General features: G+C 36.7%; 1 protein-coding gene across 1 annotated transcript in view; it reads right to left on the bottom strand.

Annotated features, from left to right (window-relative positions):
- The window catches only part of FBN2 (fibrillin 2), a 230,172-nt gene that overhangs the window by 25,561 nt on the left and 179,864 nt on the right, over nucleotides 1–24,747 (bottom strand). Inside the window, exons 37-55 of the mRNA XM_063085746.1 lie at nucleotides 22,119–22,280; nucleotides 21,324–21,392; nucleotides 20,682–20,807; nucleotides 19,410–19,535; nucleotides 18,666–18,818; nucleotides 14,267–14,335; nucleotides 13,122–13,247; nucleotides 12,807–12,932; nucleotides 12,226–12,351; nucleotides 10,306–10,422; nucleotides 8,692–8,820; nucleotides 8,084–8,203; nucleotides 4,987–5,112; nucleotides 4,166–4,318; nucleotides 3,346–3,411; nucleotides 2,907–3,032; nucleotides 2,214–2,333; nucleotides 1,187–1,309; nucleotides 595–726 (exon numbers count right to left, since the gene is read on the bottom strand). Of these exons, the coding sequence (XP_062941816.1) occupies nucleotides 595–726; nucleotides 1,187–1,309; nucleotides 2,214–2,333; nucleotides 2,907–3,032; nucleotides 3,346–3,411; nucleotides 4,166–4,318; nucleotides 4,987–5,112; nucleotides 8,084–8,203; nucleotides 8,692–8,820; nucleotides 10,306–10,422; nucleotides 12,226–12,351; nucleotides 12,807–12,932; nucleotides 13,122–13,247; nucleotides 14,267–14,335; nucleotides 18,666–18,818; nucleotides 19,410–19,535; nucleotides 20,682–20,807; nucleotides 21,324–21,392; nucleotides 22,119–22,280 (2,295 nt within the window). The remainder of the gene's footprint in view (nucleotides 1–594; nucleotides 727–1,186; nucleotides 1,310–2,213; nucleotides 2,334–2,906; nucleotides 3,033–3,345; nucleotides 3,412–4,165; nucleotides 4,319–4,986; nucleotides 5,113–8,083; nucleotides 8,204–8,691; nucleotides 8,821–10,305; nucleotides 10,423–12,225; nucleotides 12,352–12,806; nucleotides 12,933–13,121; nucleotides 13,248–14,266; nucleotides 14,336–18,665; nucleotides 18,819–19,409; nucleotides 19,536–20,681; nucleotides 20,808–21,323; nucleotides 21,393–22,118; nucleotides 22,281–24,747) is intronic.

Genomic DNA, 24,747 nt, shown 5'->3' on the forward strand with positions numbered 1-24,747 from the left:
TCCATGGCATGAGACTTTGGCATGCATCATCAAGTCACAGACCTACCTCTTCCCTTTATAAATGACTTAACTGAGGTCAAAATATGTTAAAATATATATATATATATATATAATATATATATATATATATATATATATATATATATATATATATATATATATATGTGGCTAAAGTCACAGAGATATCCAGCCTGTAGCAAGGATCTGGAGATTACCTGCCTCTTTAGATACGCTCTCTTCATTCATGGAATGACACAACAATGACACCATTACCTCATACTTTTATTTTGCTACATGAGCAGAGCTGTTTCAAGGAGTTTTTCTACACTTCTAAATTTAGAGTTTTAGATATATAGGACACAGGATTATAAAAACTAAAAGGGTAAGTAGGAGTAGACTCAGGCAGGCATAACTGCCACTGCATTATCCAGAGCCCTATTACATTGGCATGAATCCTGAAATAGAAGAAAGCTAGTTATGGCATATCTTTGACACCATTGAAAAAATTGTTGGCTTGCCGTTAAGACGATTTGGGCATAAATTTAGCTTGGGGTAGGGGCGTTCCATAAGCAGATGCCACCCTTTAAAGCTTACCTACACAGCCTTCTCCATCAGGCCTTCGGGCCATTCCAGGGGGGCAGATACACATGAAGGTGCCAATCAGATTCTTACACATCATGCCTCTAGATTCACAGTCGTGCAACCCTTCGGCACATTCATCCAGATCTATAAAATATTTTTAATATGAAAAAAATAAAAATAGGAAATTCTCCAGAGCAGGCTATAGTTTAGTACATTTAAGTAATATTTTTGGCCTTCTGGCTCCTAACATATAATCTTACAGTGTGACAGAGAGAGGAGGAGCTGGTCTTTTTCAACTGTTGCTATGTTCCGATGTATAACAGTTTCAGCATCACTCTGAATGGTAAGTTCAGGGAATGGCAATCTTTGCTTTAGTAAGAGCCCAAGCGTGTGACAACAGTGGGCTTCTCAACCCATCTTATCTTTGACTTGATTGTGCAATCCAGTAACTTATTAACTAGGTATGAAAATCTACCAGCAAAATGTTGTCATATATATTTCTGTAAAGCTCTAGCAGAAGTTAGCTGAAAACTATAAAATCATTAACATGTATTTCCAGCATGGTAAATAAATTTCTAACTTGTTCCCTTGTCTGTGGCCTTACCTTTGCACATCTTTTGGTCTTCCCTGAGGGCATAGCCAATGGGACACGTGCATTCATAGGACCCAAAGGTGTTCATGCAGCGGAAAGCACAGAGCAGTGGGTTCTGGGCACATTCATTGATATCTGATCAAAGAAATGGACAGGCATGTGCTCAGCCTAGAGTATGCAGAATTTGGTACCTAGCAAACTCATCTTCCAAGAAATAACACCTACAAACTCTGGAAAAAAAATATAAACTGCCTGAAGTTTTTAGTGGTGAGTTGAAACAGAACAAACAATGAGGAAGGAGGAAATTCCACATTGTTCTTAAATATTTTTTCTGAAACTGCCCTGTAGATGACCACTGTCCTGTAGTGTCAGTACTTGGTAGCTAAATTTCCAACAGAAACTTTCTGAGATTCTGTTCAGAGGAACCAGGGTAGGGAGCCTCGGGGCAACCAAGGCTGCTGAAAAGTAAGGGGAACCCTAGAAAGGAGAGAGCCAGGGAACGAGAAACACTATTTTTTTCATATACTCAGACCAAATTGCTGACTGTACCAGGCATTTGTGAAGCAAAATCAAGGAAGCTAGCTTCTAAGGTTTAAAGAGCAGAACTGAAATCTGAAACAACCCTCCAGAGGCCTGACAGTCTGCTATTATGTCTACCAAAGTTAATTGTCTGCTAAGACAAATGTATCAACATTCTTCAGAGTAATACAACTGATTCCAGAATCTGTCATTCACAATATCCAGGGTATAAATCCAAAATTAACCAATGTTCTGAAGAGCCAGGAAAATGTGATCCAATCTCAAGGGAAAAGACTATCAACATATGCCAACCCTGAGATGACCCAGATGCTAGAATTATCAGTCAAGGGCTTTAGAGCTGCTGCTGTAACTGCGCTCACTTGAAGTAAAGGGAAATATATTTGTGATGAATATGATGATCAGCAGAACATCATAACAATGTAAGTAAAGAATGGGACCTTAAAAACATTATATAATTGTATACCAAGAACGAATAATGCTTACGACAGGGATTACTTGCCTTCACAATTCATCATGGGCCCTGGCTCAAAGCCTTCATTGCAATTGCATTCAAAACTCCCAATAACATTGGTGCATGTACCATTTCCACATGGATTGCCGATTGAACACTCATCAGTATCTAAAAAAAAAAAAAAAAAGCCACAAAGTCTGGAGACATTTTAGTTTAATAGGAGCATGCCCAGAAAGACCCACACTAACCCTCACCCATTTTCAGGATCTGGGAAGGACACAAATGACCCCTGCATCCCCTTGGCCTTGTTTGGCTGTCATTTATGTGGTACAGAGGACCCTGAAGGATCAGTGTGCAAAACCCTGACCCCCAGACAGCAATGCTTGCCCTAAAGGTCACAAATTCAGAAGACAGATGTGACCCTCTGCTTCAAGAGCAGACATAGAAAGTCATAAAGTAAAATGGATCTCTCTCCTAATTAGAGCTTTTGGCAATTTTAAGTCTCTAGACACATTAGAATTTATATATTTGGTTGAAGACAGAGGTTGGACAACTTCTCTCCATCTTCACATAAACTGGGTGGGACTGGAAAATGTAGGATGAGTGAAGAAGGAACTGTTACTAGCCACTTATCCTGGCTTTGGAAATCCCACCACCATACAGGGTACCTAAGAGACCTTTCACTGAACATGAAAAATAAAATACAACTTTAAAATTGTGTAAAGTGGAGCCAGCACTCACCCACGCAACGCACTCCAGTGTAATCAAGGTTGTAGCCCATTGGACATTCACAGCGAAAAGATCCATCGGTGTTGATACATTGACCATTTGAACAAATGCCTGGGCTCTCAAGACACTCATTGACATCTAAAACATAGAACTGCCCATGAACATCCTCATATAAAAAGATAGGGCAATGTTATTTATATCTATTCAACACAGACTTAAAATTAATAAAACATGTAAATACTTTTGTCAGAGAAATATATATTTTACATATTGTGACATAGTCTTATGGTATACATAATGCATATGATTCATAATAAATATTATACAGGTGCATTAAATAAAAAATACTATATGTTATACAGTAAAATTAGCATGATTTATAAAATAAATATAAAGTAATATATTTGTATGAAATAAGAAGAATATAGGAATAAAATATATCAAAGCACACCTTCACGTGTATCATGAAGACTAGGGACAGTTCCATGGCCATATGGACACAAATCCTGGAATGCAACTACAGAAAAAAATGTGAATTTTCCATTATTGAAGACAAGAACCAATTAACAGCATGCACACATGAAATTGTACTTAATTATCTTTCCTCTACAAAGCTGTCTTTAACAAGAGCCTTTTGTTTTTAGATTTACTTCAAAAGCAACACTGAGCCTATTTAGAGAAGGCCACCCAAGCTTGTCCTTCCAGGGTGCTACCTACTGAGGACTCCTGGTTCTTTCTGTTTGTTCATTTAATGCTGAGTAGCCAAAGAGACCTCCCTGCCCATTAAGTACAGAAGCCACTGCTTACCTACAGAACAAGCCAGTTCGAGCCTGCTGAGAACGATCCTACAATTCACTGGTGCTAATGAGAACCGTGAGGCTGCTGGTCTCTTCCAGCAAACAGCCCTCGTGCTGACTCATCTTCTCAGAATTGCATGTAATATTCTAAGAGTCACAGCCTGTGAGATACAATACCCACGTGGGACTCCCACAGCAATTTGGAATATAACTTGCATTCCCTTTTCGCATCTCCTGCCCTGCACTCTTAGATCCATTCTTTTGAAAACAATCAATACTAATCTCAGGGGGAATAAAATAAAAAGGTAACTCCATCTGTGCTTACATGTGCTGTCTTTGTTACAAAAAACGGGAGAGAAGTCCCTCCGACTAGGTTGCCCACCGAACCATCAAAATTTATATGTGAGAGAATAATTTCATCCTCAAAATATTAAAAAACTGGTCCAAAGTAGTATTTTATGTTGTTACTCTTACCTTCATCATCTTTGGGGCACAGCTCACAGGGGTCCCCCCAGCCCTCTCCTGGCATCTTACTACAGCAGCATTTTGCTTTTGTGGTGTTGAAAGCTTTGGGTACTGAACACTTCCCATTTTCAAAATTTGTGAAGCAGAAGCTCTGGCGAGTATCTAATGAGGAGAGCGACATTACAGAGCTCCTTACCAGTCTTTGAAAAGATGGAGTAATCTGCATACAACTGTTTCTGACAGAACGTTTCTCACAGTCAGATCACATCATGCAGGTTCGATCAGCAATTAAGACAGGTCTGGAAATCCTCAACTGCTAATTTCATTTGCCCATTTAAATTGACTTGTCTATACAATTTTATTCAATTATTTAAAATGTTTATTTTTATAATGTGCTTAGGAAACTTGAGACAGCATACTCAATATTAAAATGATTTCCACACAGAATCTTTCTTTTTTCACAGTTACATTGTAGCCTAACAAAAACAATCTAGGTAACTTTCAGTATGTTAAAGCGCATCAGAAGCAGCTCATACACCAACATACCAAAAACTATGCCAGCAACAAAATGAAAATGGTGAATCAGATAACAATTTTTCTTCTAGCATAAAATTTTTAAAATATGTAGAAACAGTGCCAATAATTCAAAGTACCTTAAAAATTGTCCATTGTATACTTTTGTCTCACAAGTATATTTGAGACCTATATTTTTACTTTACAGATGATGTATTTACCACAGACATGTACTTTGTCATGCCAAACACCAGCACGATGGTTTCCCACCTAGCTTTGAAGTTTCGGAGGGTGAATTATGACAGAGGAATCCTTACCAAAGCATCTCCGCCCGTTGTCAGACAGTACAAAGCCAGGCGGGCAGATGCACTGGAAGCCCCCTGGAGTATTGGTGCAGGAACCAAAAAGACAAATGTTGGGATCTTCATCACATTCGTTTATATCTGCAGAACAGTGGGAGAATTTATCAGTTCAATCAAGTCAACACACTGCTCAATATTTGAAATTAAATAACTGTCCATACTACTAGTCCACTAGCCAATGGATGTTTATTATGAAACAAGAGATTACATTACATATGTTTAACTTATTCTTTAAAAAATAAACTATTAAGGTTGGCCAGATAGCTCAGTTGTATAAGCATGGCCTTATAACACCAAAGTCACAGATTCAGACCCCCTTCCCTGCCAGCCACAAAAACCAAAAAAAAAAACAAACCCAAATCAAAAAACTATTATTACTTCAAAAGTCAAACATTATATCCAGTTTCACCAGTTTCAAGCAACCGTATGTTGGAGAGTCCCAAGCCCACGTCCAGCTTTGCACACCTGATCTCTCGGTATGTGTATGTCCATCTGTCTACCTGACACGACCCGCTCAACATCTCACATGCACTGCAGACTCAATGTGGCCAAACATGTTCTACTGACTGATTCCCCTCCCTGACGCTTTTCCCTGTGACCCAAATTGGGATCCTGGAGTCACCCTTATTTCTGCCCCTGACCTTCGAACCTTCACATGCAAGCAACATGCGGCCTGCCAGTTCTACCTCCTCAGTACTTCCAGGCCATCCATCATTTGCCACCTGGGTCACTGTAAGTCTCTTAACTGACCTCTGCACGTCCCCTTTCTTCTTCTCTTCACATTGTCACCGGGGCTCCCCTTCTCAAACGTACACGTGATTATATTTGAAAATCTGTGCCTATGGAACTAGAACTCAGACTTATTTTGAGAATGTTATCATTCTTCCCTGACCCCAGAATGGTTCCTTAAAATAAATAAATATACCTTACCAGTGATTTTTTTTTTCATGGGAAGTGCTTATTTAATGGGTCATTTAAACTAAATAAATACATGTTACACAATTTCAGGCACATTAGAATGTAAAATCCATGAGGACCTGAGTGACGTCTGTCTAGTTCACAGCTGAACCCCCAGCTCCTAGCATGGTGTCCTGGCACATACTAAGTTCTCAATTTATATTTGCAGAAATTTAATAAATGAGTCATATCACATCCCTTCTAAAAAAAACAAACAAAAACACAAGAAACAAACAAAAAAACAACCCCTGCAATGGCTCCACACTGCCTAGAGCAGTAAGTTCCGTCTTCTTAGCCAGCCATTCGATACCCGCTACTGTGCTCATGTTGCCTGTATTCTCAAATAGCCTCTTCTGTTCTCTTTGCTTCTCTGATTAGTCAATTCATTCTCTACATATGAGTGACTTAAAATGCTACCGATCCTTTGTGGCGAGCTTCCTTGACACACCATCCTATCACCACCTCTATAATTATTCATAACCTCCTACTGCGCTCCTGTATCTTGAACATACCTCCAGTACAATGCTTGTCAGATTGTATTATAAGGATGTCTTTTCAAAACAGGTTCACTTATCTATAAAACAGTCTCTCCCATTAAGCAGTAAGTTACCCAAGGCAGACTATTTCTGTATTTCCAGCACCTAGAAGGCACCCCCAAGGGTTCACTGTAATGCCCACTGAATGTACAAATGGATTAATATGTGTGCATATGGGGTGTGTGGGTGTGTGTGTGTGTACACACATCTATGTGTGAATGTGTGTATGGCCGTGTTAGGAAGGATTTCATCTGAGAAAAATTGGTAGAAGATATACTAATCTGAAGGAAATATTCTTACAGTGAAGTAAGTTAGTTAAATACCAATTTTTCAGAGAAGCAAAATAGTGGCATTGCTGATAATGGATAGAGAAAAGAAAATATTTCAGAAATTTAATAAAATGTAACTCAATCATAGATATAGTTTCACTAAAAGGCAGCCAAGACTATCTGATACAAAGCATACGTATTTCTATTTCCCTCCTAGTGGTTAACATACAGCGGCTATTACCCTTTCATGAGCAGATGAATCATGGAGACAATGAAGAATCATGATTAAATATGAAAAACGAAAATGAAAGAGAGGATCTTAAACTCTTCAAGAAACTTCTCACTAGGATGATTCTAGTATTATTATATTTAGGTATTAAAAACACTAGATAATCTTACAATGAACAGAAAATCAGAATGACTAGGGATACCCATAATATCTCATTATATGATCTGAAAAATAGTTAAATTAGAAGAAGTCAGCTGCTTCCTTCAGCTTTGTCTATATAACTCCCTTGAATGTGAACAGTAGAGTTACATATCTTTAGATGAAATGTTGCCAAGAGTGATAGAATTTTTTTAAAAATTGGATAACTCAAAGGCAAAAAAATCTTAGCAACCCTCTCATGTTAGAAAAACCACACTAAGATGCTGGTGCTTCTGAATTTCAACAAGGCTGGAGAAAATAATTTGTATAAAAGTAAAATAAAATGAATTGTAAAAAGGACAGCCTTCATCATGTCCACCGGGCAATTCTAGGACCCACTTTTGATGTGGTTACAGTGTTCTTGTGTGTTGGAAGAGTTTCAACAGAAAAACATCTGTTATGACAAATGGATTAATATTTTCTGTTTTGACATGAGGCCTTCCCAAGGGGGAAAAAAAGTCTCTACAGCATTGTCAAGATTTTCTGCTTCACATTTCTGGGACTCTAGACACCTTTAATAGCTGTTTTAAAATTGGTTGCCAAAGATTACAATTTTTGTAGACACTCTTTAAATTCAGTAGAAAGTCTGTTGACATTTGGAAAAAAGATTAGAGTATGCCGAAAATTCTTTGACTAGCATAAGATTTCTGTTAATGAAAAATCCCACACCCTTTAGGCTTTTATTCCTACCACTCCACCATCAAATCGTCTCTGATGGTTCAATAAAACAGATGTAGGCAGCTATATGTTTAATTCCTTAGGTGAGCAAGCTCGCAGTGTTGCAACTCAGTGTTTTTCTACTGCCTGTACTAAGTCTGACTATACTGAACAAGTGTGGACCTCAGAATAAATGTTAGTCTTACCAATGCAGTTCTCGCTTTTTACTTCATACCCTGGGGGACAGATGCATCTAAAGGATCCCTCCAAATTTTGACAGGTACCAGGAGAACAAGAGCCGGGAAGGGCAACACACTCATTCGTATCTTTAGAGAGAAAGAAGAGGAAAAAAAAAAAATGTAAACATGAGATAATGGTTGCATAGATTTATCTGTCTGCCAAATGATATGAACATGAATTCATCTCAAACCCTCTGATCTGCTTGGTTGCCATGGACAAATACTCCCTGAAATACTCTTTTGACATCTTGGATATGTCTTATTTGGCTAATGGCTAAATTTCTTGATTTGTTTCCTTTGTCTACTTTTATTGAGACACAAATAGCCTCAAGCCCTGTCTCCCATGAAAACATTGCCAGTGAGACAGTCCCAATTGTCGGTTATACCTTATATCAAAATTTCCCATCATAGCTTATCTTGGTCATGTGATCTGATGATAAAATGAAATGTAAATGAGCTCCGAAGCCGTGGTGGTGGTGGTGGTGGTGGTGGTGGTGGTGGTGGTGGTGGGGGATTCCCATCATTATCTTACAAGACAAAACACCATAACAACTGTTTATTGTTTAGATACTTACCTATACAGTTTTTGCCATCTGGGGTAAGTTCATAACCTTCATTGCATAAACACTTGAAGGAGCCAATTTCATTGAAACACCGTCCATTTCTGCACACCTGACCAAAAAAGGAACTGCACTCATCTATGTCTGTAAGCAAACAGGAATTAGGTTTTCAGAGACAGCTCTGACATACACAGTGTTTCATGAATCGCAACTTAAAAACATACTTTCTGGCATACATTTACGAAAGCCCTACATTACAATTCCTCATCAACACAGAGAAAAATGGCACATTTCATAAGGACTATGTCACTAATAAGGTCACATAGATCCCTACTGTATTTCAATCACAAGTACATTTTTGATGTTGATATAACTCATAAATTTATAACCAGATAAAAATTGAAGGTTTAAGGTATTTCTTTTCCCAGAGGCAAGGGAATATATGAGATTTAACTTGATTGCCTAATTTGCACATACTTTACTTGGAGATAAGCTAACCATACTCAAAGGACAAACAAATGATCATATTAAATACAGAAAGATCAATTATATTAAAGACACTCAAATTGTTGACATAATACATAATTTGGAAAAAGAGAAGAACATTAAGTGTTAGGTTTTCAGTTAAACTTAGGGTTGATTACATTTGAGTAATTTCCTGGGTTGTTTGAAGATTGTACTTTGATCACAGCCGTGACTGTATCTTTAGTTCTCCCTGACTGTACAAAGGGTCTGAGAAACTATAGTTAAAAAGGGTGGTAGCTGAATAAAACATCCAATTAACTCTAGAATTTTTTCACAGTTGCAAGATTTTGAAAAACAAAGAAAACCAAGGGAAACATAGGTAGGATTAAATTAGGAGGTGGGGTTGTGCCATGATGATCTCACGTGGTAGAAAACCTGAGTTACTTTCATACGCCCTGCAGGGTCATGTAAATTAAAACACCAGCATAGTGCCTGGCACACGGTAAACAAAAAAAAAATAAACATTCGCTGTCATTTCTCTCATTACCTCCTCCACCACTTTGGGAACTTGCCCCACTCCCTCTCAATTCTCATTTCATGTTTGTGTGTTAATGTGAGCCAAAGGCTAAAATCCTGTACCGTGAGTAGCAGAGGTTTCTGAGGGCTGACCTGGAAACCTAGTCACTATGCACTATTTTTGTGGGGAAAGGCATCCTGGCTTCAAAAGCGGATGGCAAATGGAATTTCAAGACATGACATGTTTATTCTCAGTAGGAGGCTACTGGTATTTGAATGTAAATCAAGAATGGATTTATGTGAAATACTTGTAATACCACTGAAACAATGAAGTGTCTATCTTCTATCCTATCTAAGGGGTAAAAATGCCCCAAACCATAAATCAGCCCCAACATGTTTACTGTCATTTAAATGGCCTTTTCTCTTGAACCGATTGGTTGAATGACAGAAGTGCTCAAATAGTACATTGTCTTGTGATTATTTAGGCCGATACTATGGTTTTAGTTAGTTAGATGATGATGTTACATAACTTCAGGCACACATTTTCAATTTTAATAATGGAAAATTTTTTGTTTCTTGTTATTTTTTATTTTGGTATATTGTATGAAAATGAACTAGAAGCAATAAAGGACCGACTGAAATACTTACCTAGGCAATCGTTATTATGAGTGAGTTCGAACCCTGGGTAGCACAGACAGTTATAGGATCCAACGGTGTTTTTACAAGTTCCATTTCCACAGGGATGGCGCTCACACTCATCAACATCTGCAATGAAACACTGGCTCAAAGGAATTCAATTTTTGACTAGAAAAAAATAGGCGGTTAATCTTTTATGTTTTTTAAACTATTGAATTATTTAGATTTTCCTCATTCAGTACTAGAAACCCGTATTTATTAAAGGAAAATGAATACAAGGTAAAGAAGAATCAAAATCATAAAATTATAAGAAAAAGGTGCAGTTTAATTACTTACAGGCACATACAATTATTAGAAGTAGTCTAAGCAAGCATCCTCTTTGCAGAGATGTTTGAATGAGCAGGTTTGCTTACCAATTGTAAGTAAACCGATCTTTTGAAATGTTAGAACAATTTGTTTTATTCAGCATTATAAACACTTGCCCATACATATAAATACCTTAATTTGATCAGGAAATCAAAGATAAACTTTAGTTTCCTTAATTTTATGAAGGAGTGGAACCCAAGTTGGAGAATTTAATATTAGCCTTCCAAAAAACCGAACTAAGAAAATATTTAGAAAGGTCATCCATCATATGAAACAGCAGATTCCCCAAGCTATGAATTCCAGGGTGCTGAAACACTACCATGCAAAAAAAAAAAAAAAAAAAAAAATGGTATTGTTCTTCAGGCAGGAAACTCTGTTTAAGGGAGGTCTTGCCAAGGAGCCTGACTGAGTTTTATCATGGAAGAACTGTTATGAATGAGGGCAGATTTTCTCCATATGAATTTCTGAATCATAAATCTCACATATTTTCTAGTAAATCATACTCTCTCAGGGAGTATAGAAAGAAGTATGTGTAAGTAAGCATTTTCAGAAAGTTCACGCAAACAGGACCAGCTCCTGTATTTTCCTTTGCACAAGCATCACCTACAGCATTTTTCCTGTCATCATGGTAGAAGTCCACAGGGGGTCTCTAAGGAAGTGAGGAATGAATGGAGCCGCTCTCCAGGGATTCCGTGTTTTGCGGACACGCCATAAAGGAAACTAGTTCTGTAGTATTGAAACCTGATTTTGATATTCACATAGATAGTATCTGGAATACCAAAAGAGTAGATGTACAAGCCTAGCTTCTTCTACACTGAGAACATGCTAATTATAAACAGCCAAGTTTTAAATGTAATTTTCCTCCTTCAAGTGCAAAGCATAGAGAGAGAACTCTTTTGCACAGGAAGCACCAATTGCAGACATGAGACTTATGGAGTTAGGCTCAGTCCCAGCCTTAAGGCATCCAGTCCATTTTCCTTTGAAAATGTACTGATTATCAGTTCAGCAAGCACTTACTAAGCACTATTATCACTTTACTGAGCATTATGGCTATTGGGAATTTTTAGAGAGTTTAGTCATATTTGCATTTAAAATTATTTTTAAACACAAAAGATGTAGGTAAATTCCATGTATTCAATAATTTGTGTAAAAAAAGTGTGTGTGTGTGTGTGTGTGTGTGTGTGTAAATACATTCATTTTAATACTGTCACTCTTACTACTCCCTTGTATCCTAAAATGCTTTCTTGAGTGGGAACATACAAGGAGTAAAGGGCAGCTGGTATTGTGGCAAATTCCACATAACCTCAAGTGTCCCAGAGTTCAGGGCAAGCCATGTGAACATGTTCTGGGGAAAAGGTTGAGAATCACTAAACTTAAGAGCATATTGTCTTTTGTCCCTGCTTGCAAATTTTAGATTGACTAAAGCTTAAACAGTTTAACATGGTTAACTTCTTGCAAGACCGTTTCTTACAGAGACAGGTAGTTATGCATAGCACGTGACATAACTATAATTTATTCTGGAGTCTCAGACCCACTTCACTCCCTGGAAGTAAACATCCTTCTTACCCATGCACATGGTCTGGTCCTGAGAAGCCTTAAAGCCATTGTGACAGATGCACTGGTAACCTCCTTGCAAATCAACACATAGGCCATGACTGCAAACATTAGGAATTTCTAAACATTCATTGCGATCTAGAATTTAAAAAAAAGGAACATATGTTACACGTATCTGATTTTTATTAAGATTCTTTCATTTTTCACAGATGTGTTTCTCTAACCAGCTATTAATTATTACAGACAGGCTGAAAGTGAATCATAGCAACAGCTTAACCAAAATAAGTAAGTCTTTAATGTATCCAAGCCTCTTTTTTTAATCATGTAATTTTTGATGTTGATTGGTATTTCAAGGATACTATTTCAAGGACAACCCTAGGGAAATCCATTCAAGAGACCTCTTTTCCTAGCAAAATAATCTAAAAGTTATGGTGAAATGGGTTCACCATAAATGAATAGATTGAGTTAGGAAATCTTTTCAAAGTTATTCTTGAAGATTTTTTTTTATAGGAAAGCATGGACATTTGTTTTAGTATAGGAAATCTAAAGAATCGTGTGTTCCATGCCAATGAATGAATCAGCCTCCTGCTTACCCACACAGGCCCCATTGGGTGAAAGTTTGAAGCCCGCCGCACATTCGCAGCGGTAACTGCCGGGACTGTTGATGCAGTCTGCGTTTCGCTGGCAGAGGTTATCGCCATTGCTGCACTCGTCAATATCTGAAAGAGCAACAATTCCATTCTGAAGATTCTCTCACTAGTGCATTAGGATTACAGTCACTTCAACACCTTAATGATCAACTCTTGAATAATTACAGGGAAAAAAACAGTAAAAATCAGAGTACTGTCTAAAAGCTATTTATGTATACCTCACTTTTCTGGATGAAGGACATATATTATTCGGATTACCTTCACAGACCAAGAGCAGATCATTGTAACTGAATCCTGTAGGGCATTCACAGCGGAAACTGCCAATCTGGTTAATGCATACACCATTTGCACAAATGCCTGGAATCTCTTTACATTCATCGATGTCTGAAATTGAACAGATTTGGTCAAATATATGTGGATCTGCTTAACGGACTTACCACAAAATCTCAAATAATGTGTGTGTAGCCTGGTATGAGGACACACATTCAGTGTCAGAAAAATCAATTATATACTGGCATTAAATGATTTTGTGGTTTATGAAAACATGCACCATAAAATAGATCAGTTCCTCCAAACAGTGACAGAAAAATTTAAGTAGCTGATAAAATACACCAAGTGATTTTATAGTCAGTATAGCAATAAACTGCCTAGGAAATCAGGCCCCTTCTTCAAGTTATGTGTCAGGTTACCCTAACTGACACTATTCATCTGACAAAGAAAGTTATGTTTTCTTAATTTTATATATTTTGTTACATATATATTCATAATGGAGCCTTAAAACTACATTGCTTATTAAATCTTTAAGGAAGAAAAATAGAGTGAGCAACAGAAAGTAATTTGTATAAATAATAATTCTGCAAATTCAAAATTTGACCAGTAGAAAGGTATACTGCCAAAATACATCAAAAACTTAAACATGGGGACCGAGCCTGTGGCGCACTCGGGAGAGTGCGGCACTGGGAGTGCAGCGATGCTCGCGCCGCGGGTTCGGATCCTATATGGGAATGGCCGGTGCACTCACTGGCTGAGTGCCGGTCACGAAAAAAAAAAAGACAAAAAAAAAAGAAAAAAAAAAAAAAAACTTAAACATGGACTTGTGAAAATAGGTTAAAATACGGTGAATAATTTAGCCATGTTGTAATACAAGATGCACGACAAAGAAAATTGAAATCTTGAGATAGTCATGTAACTGTCATAAATCAATCACCAGCTTATGCTGATGTAATAATACCATATTAACACTTTAAAGTCTATAAGTATATTATTTCTCTCTTATAACTATATGAGATTGGAATCCAGATTACTATATTTTGTGATACTCTTGAATTTAAAAAAAACACTGAACATATAGATTTTAATAAAATGTTACATAAATGAATTGAAAATAATCTGGAAAAACTCACCAACAGCTTTTCCTGTGTGAATGTCAAAGGTGAATCCAGGAATATTCCCACATATGGTTTTAAAGTCAGCTTTAAAATATAAAAAAAGGAATGCAGTGTTAAAATTTTCAAACACCTTCAAAATAACATTTTATATAATATTACTTTCACAAATTAATATATTTATATTATTCACAACCAAACAAGTTGTGACAAGTTAATTCATTATATTTATTTGATAACAATGCCAGCTTCTTGCAAGGCGTGGGTCTAGTCATTGCATTCTTTACCACTACTATTACTGTTATTATCATTATTATCATTAACTTTTTACTGCTCTGACATTAGTAGGTACGGTAATCATTTCAATATTTAAAATATCTACTTAGGGAATTAAATTCTTTTTTTCTTTTGATATGCAAAGTTTTAAAAATAATCAAATTTAAACAGATTAAAAAAACAGATTAGAGTACAAGTATTAAGGTATTATGAATTGCACAAAGGCACAGACACACAGAAATAATGTGTAGTGAAGAAACAGGTTAATAATGAACAATGAATGAGACATGAATTTTGTCTTTTTATCCAGAAATGTCTATTTGTCAGAATGTGAAATTTGAAGCATCAAAAACAATGCATCATGAAATAAAATAGGGACTATAGGAGTTACTTCTACACATAATTCATCAAATCCGTGGGAATTTAAAAGAATTCTAATTTTTAAGAAGCAAAATGCTTCTGATGCCCTCTGCTACACAAGTGAGTAAAACTCCTGAAAACAGTATTAGGTAAACCTTGTGCTGCACATTATACACCAAGTACTATCAGGGCAGGGATCTCGTATATTTCATCCACCAATACACACTGCACATCCAGAACAAATAGAGGCCGATAACAGATGCTCAATTTAATGGTTTCTAATTGCCTGGCAATGTGCAAGTTATAATTTATATATATCATCTCATTAATCATCATTACAACCATGTGAATTAGTCACTAACATTATTTATTTATTCTCCCTATTTTATATGTGAGGAATCAGTTTCAGAAAGCATAAATATGCTACATGAGGTCACACAATAAGTGGCAGGGCTTTGATTTGAACATAGACCTGTCTCTCAAACCTAGGCCCTTCATGTCCTCTAACAAAGAAAGTGGTATTTTAATTCCTCAAACTAGTGATCTTCAATTTCTAATTATGGATTTTTAAAATTGAGAATTATAAGAATGTTTCTATTTAATTTTATGTAACATAACTATTGCAAGATAGGACTAAGAAAATCCATATGACCACTGAATTTGAGCCACTAACTGAGGCCCAGGTGTCACTTTTAATACCGTCTCTCCATTTCATTTCATCATCACATTAAGTGAAATGTTTAAATGCATATACCCTAAATAATATTTGGTAACAAATGCATGATCACTGTTTCCTATTTGTCCTATTGGTTCAACCCCTAGTATCTACAGCTATTAAAAATTACCATTCTCTAGGTCCTAAAAGAACCTGAGTGGTTGACAATTTTAAGACAAGTAGTTTTTGTTCTTGCCTCTATTATTTTTCACTTTTTCTTTCAAAAGAATCTGTACTTGCGAAAAACATACTACTGTGTAAAGAGAAGTTCTATTTTCTGCCTGAAAATTTCACTAAAGTCTGAGGGAGAGCATGCATAAGGAACACTTTTTGTAAAAAACTTATTAATTAATTATTTTTAAAAAAATTTTGGTCACAAAATAAGTCTTAATACATTTAAAAAGACTAATAAGATCTTAGAAAATTTGTTCTCTGACCACAATAACAGAAGGAAATTTAGAAAATTCACAAATGTGTGGACATTAAACAACACTCTTCTAAATAAACAATGGGTAAACAGAAAAATCACAGGGAAATTAGAGAGTATTTTGAGATAAAAATCAAAGTGCAACATATCAAAATTTATAGGATTCAGGCTCATGCAGTGCTTAGAGGAAAATTTATACTTGTAAACACCTATATTAAAAAGTAAGAAAAGTCTCAATCAGTAATGTAAACTTCTACTTTAAGAAAATAGAAAAAAAAAGAGCAAACTAAACCAAAAGCAAATATAAGTAGGAAACAACAAAGATTACAATAGAAAAATATGAAATAGAGAATTAAAAAACAATAGAGAAAATCAACAAAACCAAAAGTTAATTCTTTAAAAAGATCAACAAAATTTGCAAACCTTATCTAGACTGAACAAGAAAGAGAGAAGACCAAAATTACTCAAATCAGAAATAAAGCAGGGGCATTATTCCATCGTCATTATGGTTCTTTTGTGGTGGTAAGATTGTTTCTTTCTCTTTCTCGTTTGCATTTTTGTTCTACTGGTCGGTTTTTTTCTTTCTTATGTATTTGTGGTAGTGTTTATCATTTTCAGATTCCAAATGCAGGAATTTCTTGAGGATTTCTTACAGGGCTGTTCATGTGGTGGTGAATTCCTGCAGTTTTTGTCTGTTTGAAAAATACACTACTTTCCCCTCATTTCTGAAGGATAGCCTTGCTAGGTATAGTATTCTTCACTGGCAGTTTTTTTCTTTTAGTATTTTGAATATATCATCCCATTTTCTTCTGGCTTGTAGAGTTTCTGTTGAGAAGTCTGCTGTGAGTCTGATAGGAGCTCTTTTAGAAGTGACTTGATACTTTTCTCTTGCTTCTTTTAAGATTCCTCTTTGTCTTTGAACTTTGCCAGTTTGACTACAAACTGTCTTGAAGAGGATCTTTTGGGGTTGAATTTGTTTGGGGATCTTTGAACCTCCTGGATCTGAAGGTCCATGTCTCTCCCTATACCTGGGAAGTTTTCTACAATTATTTCACCGAATAGGCTTTCCATGCCTTTCCCTTTCTCCTCCCCTTCTGGAACACCCATGATTTGAATGTTTGTTTGTTTAAGGTTGTCTGCTATCTCTTAGATTTTCTTCATTTTTTAAAAATTCTTTTTTCCTTTTTTCCTTCATCTGCCTGGGTTATTTCAAAAAGACTATCTTTGATATCAGAAATTCTTTCTTCTGCTTCTTCTAGCCTGCTAATTAAGCTCTAGGTTGTGTTTTTTATTTTGTTAGTGAATCTTTCAGGTCCATGAATCCTGCTACATTCTTTTTTAAGGTATTAATCTCTTTGTAAATTTCCTCCTTCATATCCTGGATTTTTTTCCTCATTTCATTATGTTGTCTCACTGAATCTTCTCATATCTCAGTAAGTTTCCTTAAGATTGTTGCTTGGAATTCCTTTTCAGTCATTTCAAGGGTTTCCTGTTCTACAGGGTCTGGTATTTGAGAACTGCTACATTCTTTTGGTGCTGTCATACTTTCTTGGGTTTTTGTATTTCTAGTATCTCTACATTGATGTCTGGTCATCTGCTGGGCAGTTGCTTCTTCTATTACTCTGGAGCAGGCTTTGAGGAGAGAGATGTCCTCTTCTTTTTCTGGTCTCTGCTTCTGACTCTCCTTGTGTCAATACAGTCGATTGGCTGGCAGGCTGCCTACACAGTAGCTGTGGCTACTGCTGTGGCATTGAGCTGCTTTCATGGCAGCTGTGGCGGTGGTGGTGGGTATGGTGGGGCACCCTCATACAAGTGGTGCTTTTGGTGTGCTCCTTGCCTGCTTCTGGGTGGAGCAGGGGCTGCCCTCACCTCTTGCCTTATGACCCTGAATGTGCTCTCTTGCCTCTGGGCCGAGAGGGTTGCCCTCAGCTCCTTGCATAAGCAACACTTTGATAATAAGTTGTTTTTATGTAAAGTTTCATCAAATATGTAAATGTATTCATCAAATACATTTTTTTTCATATTTTTTAAGATTGAACCAAAATAAAGATACTTGCTAAATTTGATGGCTTTTAAATTACCATAAGTTATTTTTTTTTGACCGGTAAGGGGATCGCAACCCTCAGCTTGGTGTCGTCTGCATTACGCTCAGCCAGTGAGCACACTGGCCATCTCTATATAGGATCCGAACCTGCGGCTTCGGTGCTAACAGCACCGCACTCACCCAAGTGAGCCACAGGGCCAGCCCAAATTACCTTATGTTTTTAATCAAAATATTAACCTTCCATGTCTAGCACAGTGACACACAGTAGAAGCTCACTAAATATTTTTTGGGTGAATAAATCACTAATGAGCAGCAAGGTTTAAGATAATGAATTTAAGTGCATCAAGGCTATAAATTCTAACTCTTCAGCAACGGAGCCTATTTTTAGATTCCCAAAGCCTATTCAACATATGTCTCGGAAATTAGTGTTTGAATTCCAAAGAGGACCACTTGGGAATGTGAACCATATGATAGTCTCAGATATTTTCAGAACTGAGAATCTCTGGTTTCAGTACACATTGACTTCTACTATACTGTTACACATATGTGTGTATCACTGACTCGGCCTTCAACAGAAGCATAGCTGTGCGCTTACCTGTTCCTGGTGTTGGGCATGGTTCACAAGGTTTGTTCCAGGCTTTGCCCACATTATATGTGCAGCAGCACATCCTCTTTGTCACATTAAAAGGTAACTCGTTTTCACAAGTGGTTCCATTATAGCTTCGGTAGCAAAAGCTTTTTCTCATGTCTACACAGAGAAAAACAAATAGGCTAGCCAGTCATAACAGCAAGCAGTTAATAACAAAGGCTGAATACTTTCTTGATTAATGACTCTGAATAATTTCTCAGTCAAATGCAGGTATCTTAAAACATCTCTTCAATTTGAGCATAGATCATCATTAGATTAACATTTCTCTTGTGTTTAAGATAAGGAATTTCACTCATAGTTTTCTTAGGAGACAATGCTAAAACATATTTGTTTCTGTAATCAAAAGCACTCATTTAATTTAAAAAGTATTAAGAATTAAGTTTTCAATGTTCTCTTATTTGTATAATAATGCTCACTTTATATGAATGGAAAATAAAAACTATTTAAGAATATACAACTTCAATATTTGATAAAATTTCCTACCTTAGACTCATACATTTTCAAATGTAACTGCATGTCAAAGGTCAAAAACTTGAAACAGAGCCAGCAGTTTATAAGACTGAAATACTTCATCATTCATGAAAATTTAATTTCCAAGCTTTCTTGAACAATAATTCTGAGACACAAGTGCCTTAGATGTGCAGTCAACAACTGTGACCTGATTAATTAATCTCAGAGACATTTACCTACCCATGCAGTTGTGACCTCCATTGACCTGCATGTATTCAGGTGGGCAAATGCAGGTGTAGTTTCCCAGGGTGTTATAGCAGGTCCCAGGCCCACACACACCAGGATGTGTAAAACACTCATCAATATCTAGACGAGGCATGAATATCCATTAATTAATAAAGACTTATTCCAAAAAATTTATATTATTTGAACTACAGAATAAAGTATAGATGATTCTCAAAACCCATATTTATACAAAATGTAGAAATAAAGAAAATAGCCCCAAATATACATTTATATGTGTATCTTTCTTCAAAAGAAAAAAAACCCAACATTAAAAAATATAAGTCATCAAAATAAATTATTCTAAAGTGGGAGAAATAATTTACATAGCACTGATATATGTTTTTCTAGTGAAATTCACATTCTTCAAATGGAATTTCTTTAAAGCCTGCTTTCCTCTTATGTCATTTAAACTAAGTTTTAATGCCAACTTTAAATGGAATGCAGGTTAGGAGAGCCTTTATCTTTGTAGCTCCTTTCAAATTAGTACCCATTCAGAGATTCTAGAGCAGTGCAGCTGCTGGTTGTTTTCCTTATTAAATCATATTTCTTCCAGATGCATTTATTTAACATGTTCCAAAGGAAAGGTTATAATGGAAATAACTATGCTACATGTTTGATGTTCTTTTTTAGAAGCATTCATTCATTCCAGAAATAAGTACTGAGATTCTGTTGTAAGCTAAGCTGGAACTTGTAGCTATAAAGATGTATTAGATGTGGACCTTGCCTCCAAGCCCCCAGTCCAGCAAGACAGGCCCCCAAAAGGATAATGATAATGCCACGTGATAAATGAGGGGTGGAAGCAAGAAAGGCATCTCCACAACCCTCGAACTTCTTCATGCCATGTACTCCAGCATTTAAACATTACTGAACAACATTAATTCAACAGCCACATTTAAGCTTACTGATTTTCCCTACATAAAATGTAATTCTTATCAATATTTCAACAAATAATTTATTTGATATTGTATGTTTTCACACTACTCCATTTTCCCCATTTATATTTAATCAACCCTCTCAGAAAAATAACAGGAAATTACAGCTCACGAGCTGTAAATTCATTTATCTATCATCCTGCAACTTAGCAATATTGATATGAAAATAAAAACGCTATGAACCAGTCTCAACAGAGCTTTTGACAGAATTTGAGAATGGAGCCTTTCCCCCAGGCCTGAGCAGTCACTTTGTTTTATACAGCGCTAAGCATTTTTAGGTATCAGTTCACTTCACCTTCGCAGATGCGGGTTTCCTCGCTGAGGTAGTAGCCTTGTGGGCACTCACACTGGAAGCTCCCGAAAGTGTTGATGCAGTTTCCACCCTGGCAGAGGCCTGGCAACTCCTGGCATTCGTCAATGTCTACAAAAGGGGAGACAGTTCACTTACAACAAACACCACATTATACGTGCAGCAGCACATTCTCTTTGTCACGCTTTCAAATGCGTGATCTTGGAAGACCCGCAGACTTCCATGCATCCAAATGAATGCACACTTAGATGGTAGGTTTATTTTGACCTACGTCTAAGTGTGCATTCATTTGGGTGAATGCATATTTACACTGTGTTTTCTTGGCTTTGTCATGGAACTTTGCCTTTATCTGAGAAGAGTAATAAAAGCAAGGTTGGGATGATTCAAGGTGGGGGATAATGGTAAAGAGAGTTTCTCTGCAGAAAGTCAGACATCAGATCACTGCAGTGAATCATCACTTCTTGATAAAAGCAGTTATTTAACATACTAGTAACTGATTGCCCATTTGTAGTTGTACTAAATAGTCTTGTTGGGACTGCTCTGCACTAACTTTTTTTTCATTAGCTTTTCTCAAAAATAAACTCTTTACCTTGTTTAAATCTAGGTGACCATTAGAAATGAGCTCACCTTCTAAGATGATTGTGATGGGGTTAGGTCTGAAGCCTTCACCTCCAGGACACAGGGTGTAATATTCAGCTACAAAAACAATGGAAAAGAAGGATTTGACAGCTGTGTTCATGTGGCTGAGACAATGAGCAAGCACTGAGCAACTGCCAGGCTCAAAACACACGTCCTAAGGGGTGTATCCATGTTTTTCTCAGTGTCCTTTGAAATACATTTAAAGTAATATATATTATCTTTTTCTTGAAAAAAGATCATTACTTCATAAATCATATACACAGCAGAACAACAAAAACCATTTACTTTTAATTAAAGAAAAAAGTCCCTTGCAGACAATTTATATCACAACTTTTTTGGCTAGTAAATCAAAACCAAAAGAGACTCTACGGTACAAAGATTTCAGCTCATGTTCATATGGGAGCATATATTTCAGTTTAAGGCATTCAACGATTGACTTTAGGAATACAACACACCCATGAACCTGAACTAAATAAGCTCTGAGAGAACAAATGACCTTTGTCTATGACACCATGAAGAACTGATATTATTACCATTCACAGTGGACTGTGGTTAAAATATTTTTCTTAACATACCGTGAAAAACAACAGAAAGAGAGGAATTCAAATTCCATTTATACAAAATACTCTTGGCACGTTTCAGCATATTCATTGAAAGTAATCCAAATTCAATTTTTTTTTTTTGCCTTCACTATTTCCCCTGTCCCCAACCCAAGAATAACATGGCAACTAGTCTTTAGAATTACTAGTACGTTCCCTTTCTCTTCTTCAGCTCCATACTTACTGCTATTGACAGGGGGGCACGTCTCGCAGGGGTTCCCCCAGGCCTTCCCCAGTGAGCAGCAGCACGAGGAACGGCTGACGCCCACCCCAATCTCGGTGTTGCACGACAGACTCCCGTCTCCTCGAGGACCAAACTTCAAGTAGCAGTTGCCCACACGGTTGTCTGCAGAGCAACAGAGGAGCTTACCATTGCCCTTGCTAGAGTAAGAACTCCTTTTTAGAGAAAAGTCGGACCTTCAAGTATACGAATGCAAGAAATTTTGGGTATAATCAACCTATATTATGAGTTAATGAATAATGAAACAAATCCAGGGTAAGTTAATTTAAAGCTTTGTGTTACATCAAGGAACTGTTGACAGTGCCCATCTCTTTTCTCTCCTCCCCATCACCATCTCCCTTTTCCCATGGTTTAGTTTCAATATGCATAGTGAGCTTTGCAGGTTTGGGGGACATTTAGATTTAACAGATTTAGAAGGGATGTTTAAGGGATCAGTGAATCTGACTTTTTCTTGTCTCTACAGTTACTATCTAGATTACTTCATTGATTCTATGGCTTTCAACACTACTTTTCGTAGCTGAGAACTCTCAAATTTGTGGTTCCATTTCTCACCTCTCCTCTGAACACTAGACATTTCTGTTAACTGCCTTTTTGATGTCTCCTCTTAGATACATAATTGTTATTTCAAAGTTAACATGTCTAAAATCAAACTCTTGATACTGTCTCCTCCACATACAAAATCTCCTCTACTTCTCTCCCACTCTTCTGCATTTTCAATAAATGGATACTCAAATTTTTTAGTTTTGCAGGCCCTAAGCCATGGGGTCATCTCTGGCTCCTCGTTACCATTCTTGAATAAATTCAGTAATAAAGCCTGTCAACTCTACCTTCAAAATATACCCAGGAGCTGACTGCTTCCCACTGCCTCTGTCACTACAACCTGAGCTCCAGCCACCGTTGTCCCTCCACCTGGACTCTTGCAAGCGTTTCCTATCTCACCTCTCACCTTCTATCCTGGACCCAGCTATGGTCAATTTTTCCCTCTGTAGCCAGAGTAATCCTTTGGAAGCACTAGGACCTTCTGCTATTGCAGGCCACCTCCAATGGCTTCTCATCTCAGCCAGAGGAAAATCTGAAGTCTTTACTAATCTACAAAGTAGTTTTCATCCCTTGCTGCACATTAGAATCATTTAGCTGCTTTTTATTATTTTATTTTCTCATTTCATTCATTTTGTTTTTGTTTCTGAATCTTGGATTCAGAGAGGTGAGTTAACTCATGGTCCCTCTCTTATTAGAATTGCATTTATTCATCCTTCCTTCCTCTCTCCTTTCCCCTCTCTTTTATCCCTCTTTTCCGTTCCCATTCCTCTTCCCCTACCGGACCACCAAAATGTATTTAATGTTATTTTTTTACATGTGTTCTTGCAAAATAAATATTTTTGTTTTAATATGTTCATTTTAATTTACATAAATGATACTTTGTCATGTGTCTCATTTCATTTCTATAAACTTTTCCAGTCATGCTTACTTTACGAACATCCAATCTGTCAACACCATGGTATGCAATTGCCTTTAAAAAAAAAAAATGTGTCCACTCTCCAAAAATGCCACTACAAACAATGTTTCAATGAACATCCTATACATGTCTCTGTATGGGCCTGTGAGTTAATTTCTTTGGCATACAGAACCAGCAGAGGAACTGCAGGTTCACAGAGTTTGCATATATTTAGCCTTCAGTATCAGGAAAAACAATCATCATCATTTACCATCTGCATCCAATGGACCCTTTTAATTTTTTATATTTCGAAGTCTTTAAGAAAATAACTTACAAAAGAAAAAAGATAAACTGAAAACAATTCTATTAGTTAATTTCAATAACAATTTAATCACATCTAACTCAAATTTTTGTTCCATATTTTCTTGGTCTTGAAGATATTGCACCCAAAATGGTCCTCCAAATGCAGTTAGTAGTGACTTATCAGTTGTCATTCGTGAACTTGGAATGTATTCATTTTGTAAAAACTGATCGCAGATTTGGAACACACCTCTCATAGGTTCTAGCTTACCATTACTTCTGGTTCTTCTTGTTCTTTCATCATGAAAACACAATATCCAAAGAAATTTTTGGAAATGTTAACAGCTCATAATTTCGTTGACGAGAGGACAGCTACCTTCTTTGCTTCACTTCTGGAAAGGGTTTTTCACTTTCAGATTTATGAACGCCAATTAGGACCATCAATTCGATGACTTTCTTTTATTTCTACCTCACGTATTTCCTTCAAGTAACCTTTTATACATACCTGCCCTCATTGTTTATCCACTTGTGAACCATATCAATTAAATCTTGGTACAGAAAAATCATAAAATATGAAAGAATACAAGAACCTGGGATGGTACACATTCTTGCTGCCAAATATTGTGTGTTGAAGCTTTTCCTACTGACTAAGTGGATGAGAATACCATATTTCTTTGGCTACAGAAATACATTGTTCACTCACTGATTTTCGAGTGTGAAAAATTTCACCTAGGATACTGTTCTCTGAAGAGTTATGGCCTGGAATTGTGCTTAGATGATAATTTCACAATCATCTTTAGAATCTAGACAAGAGTGCTGCTCTGTCTCTTGGCAATC

The sequence above is a fragment of the Cynocephalus volans genome, chromosome 2, assembly GCF_027409185.1.
Source record: "Cynocephalus volans isolate mCynVol1 chromosome 2, mCynVol1.pri, whole genome shotgun sequence".
Classification (NCBI taxonomy): Eukaryota; Metazoa; Chordata; class Mammalia; order Dermoptera; family Cynocephalidae; genus Cynocephalus; species Cynocephalus volans.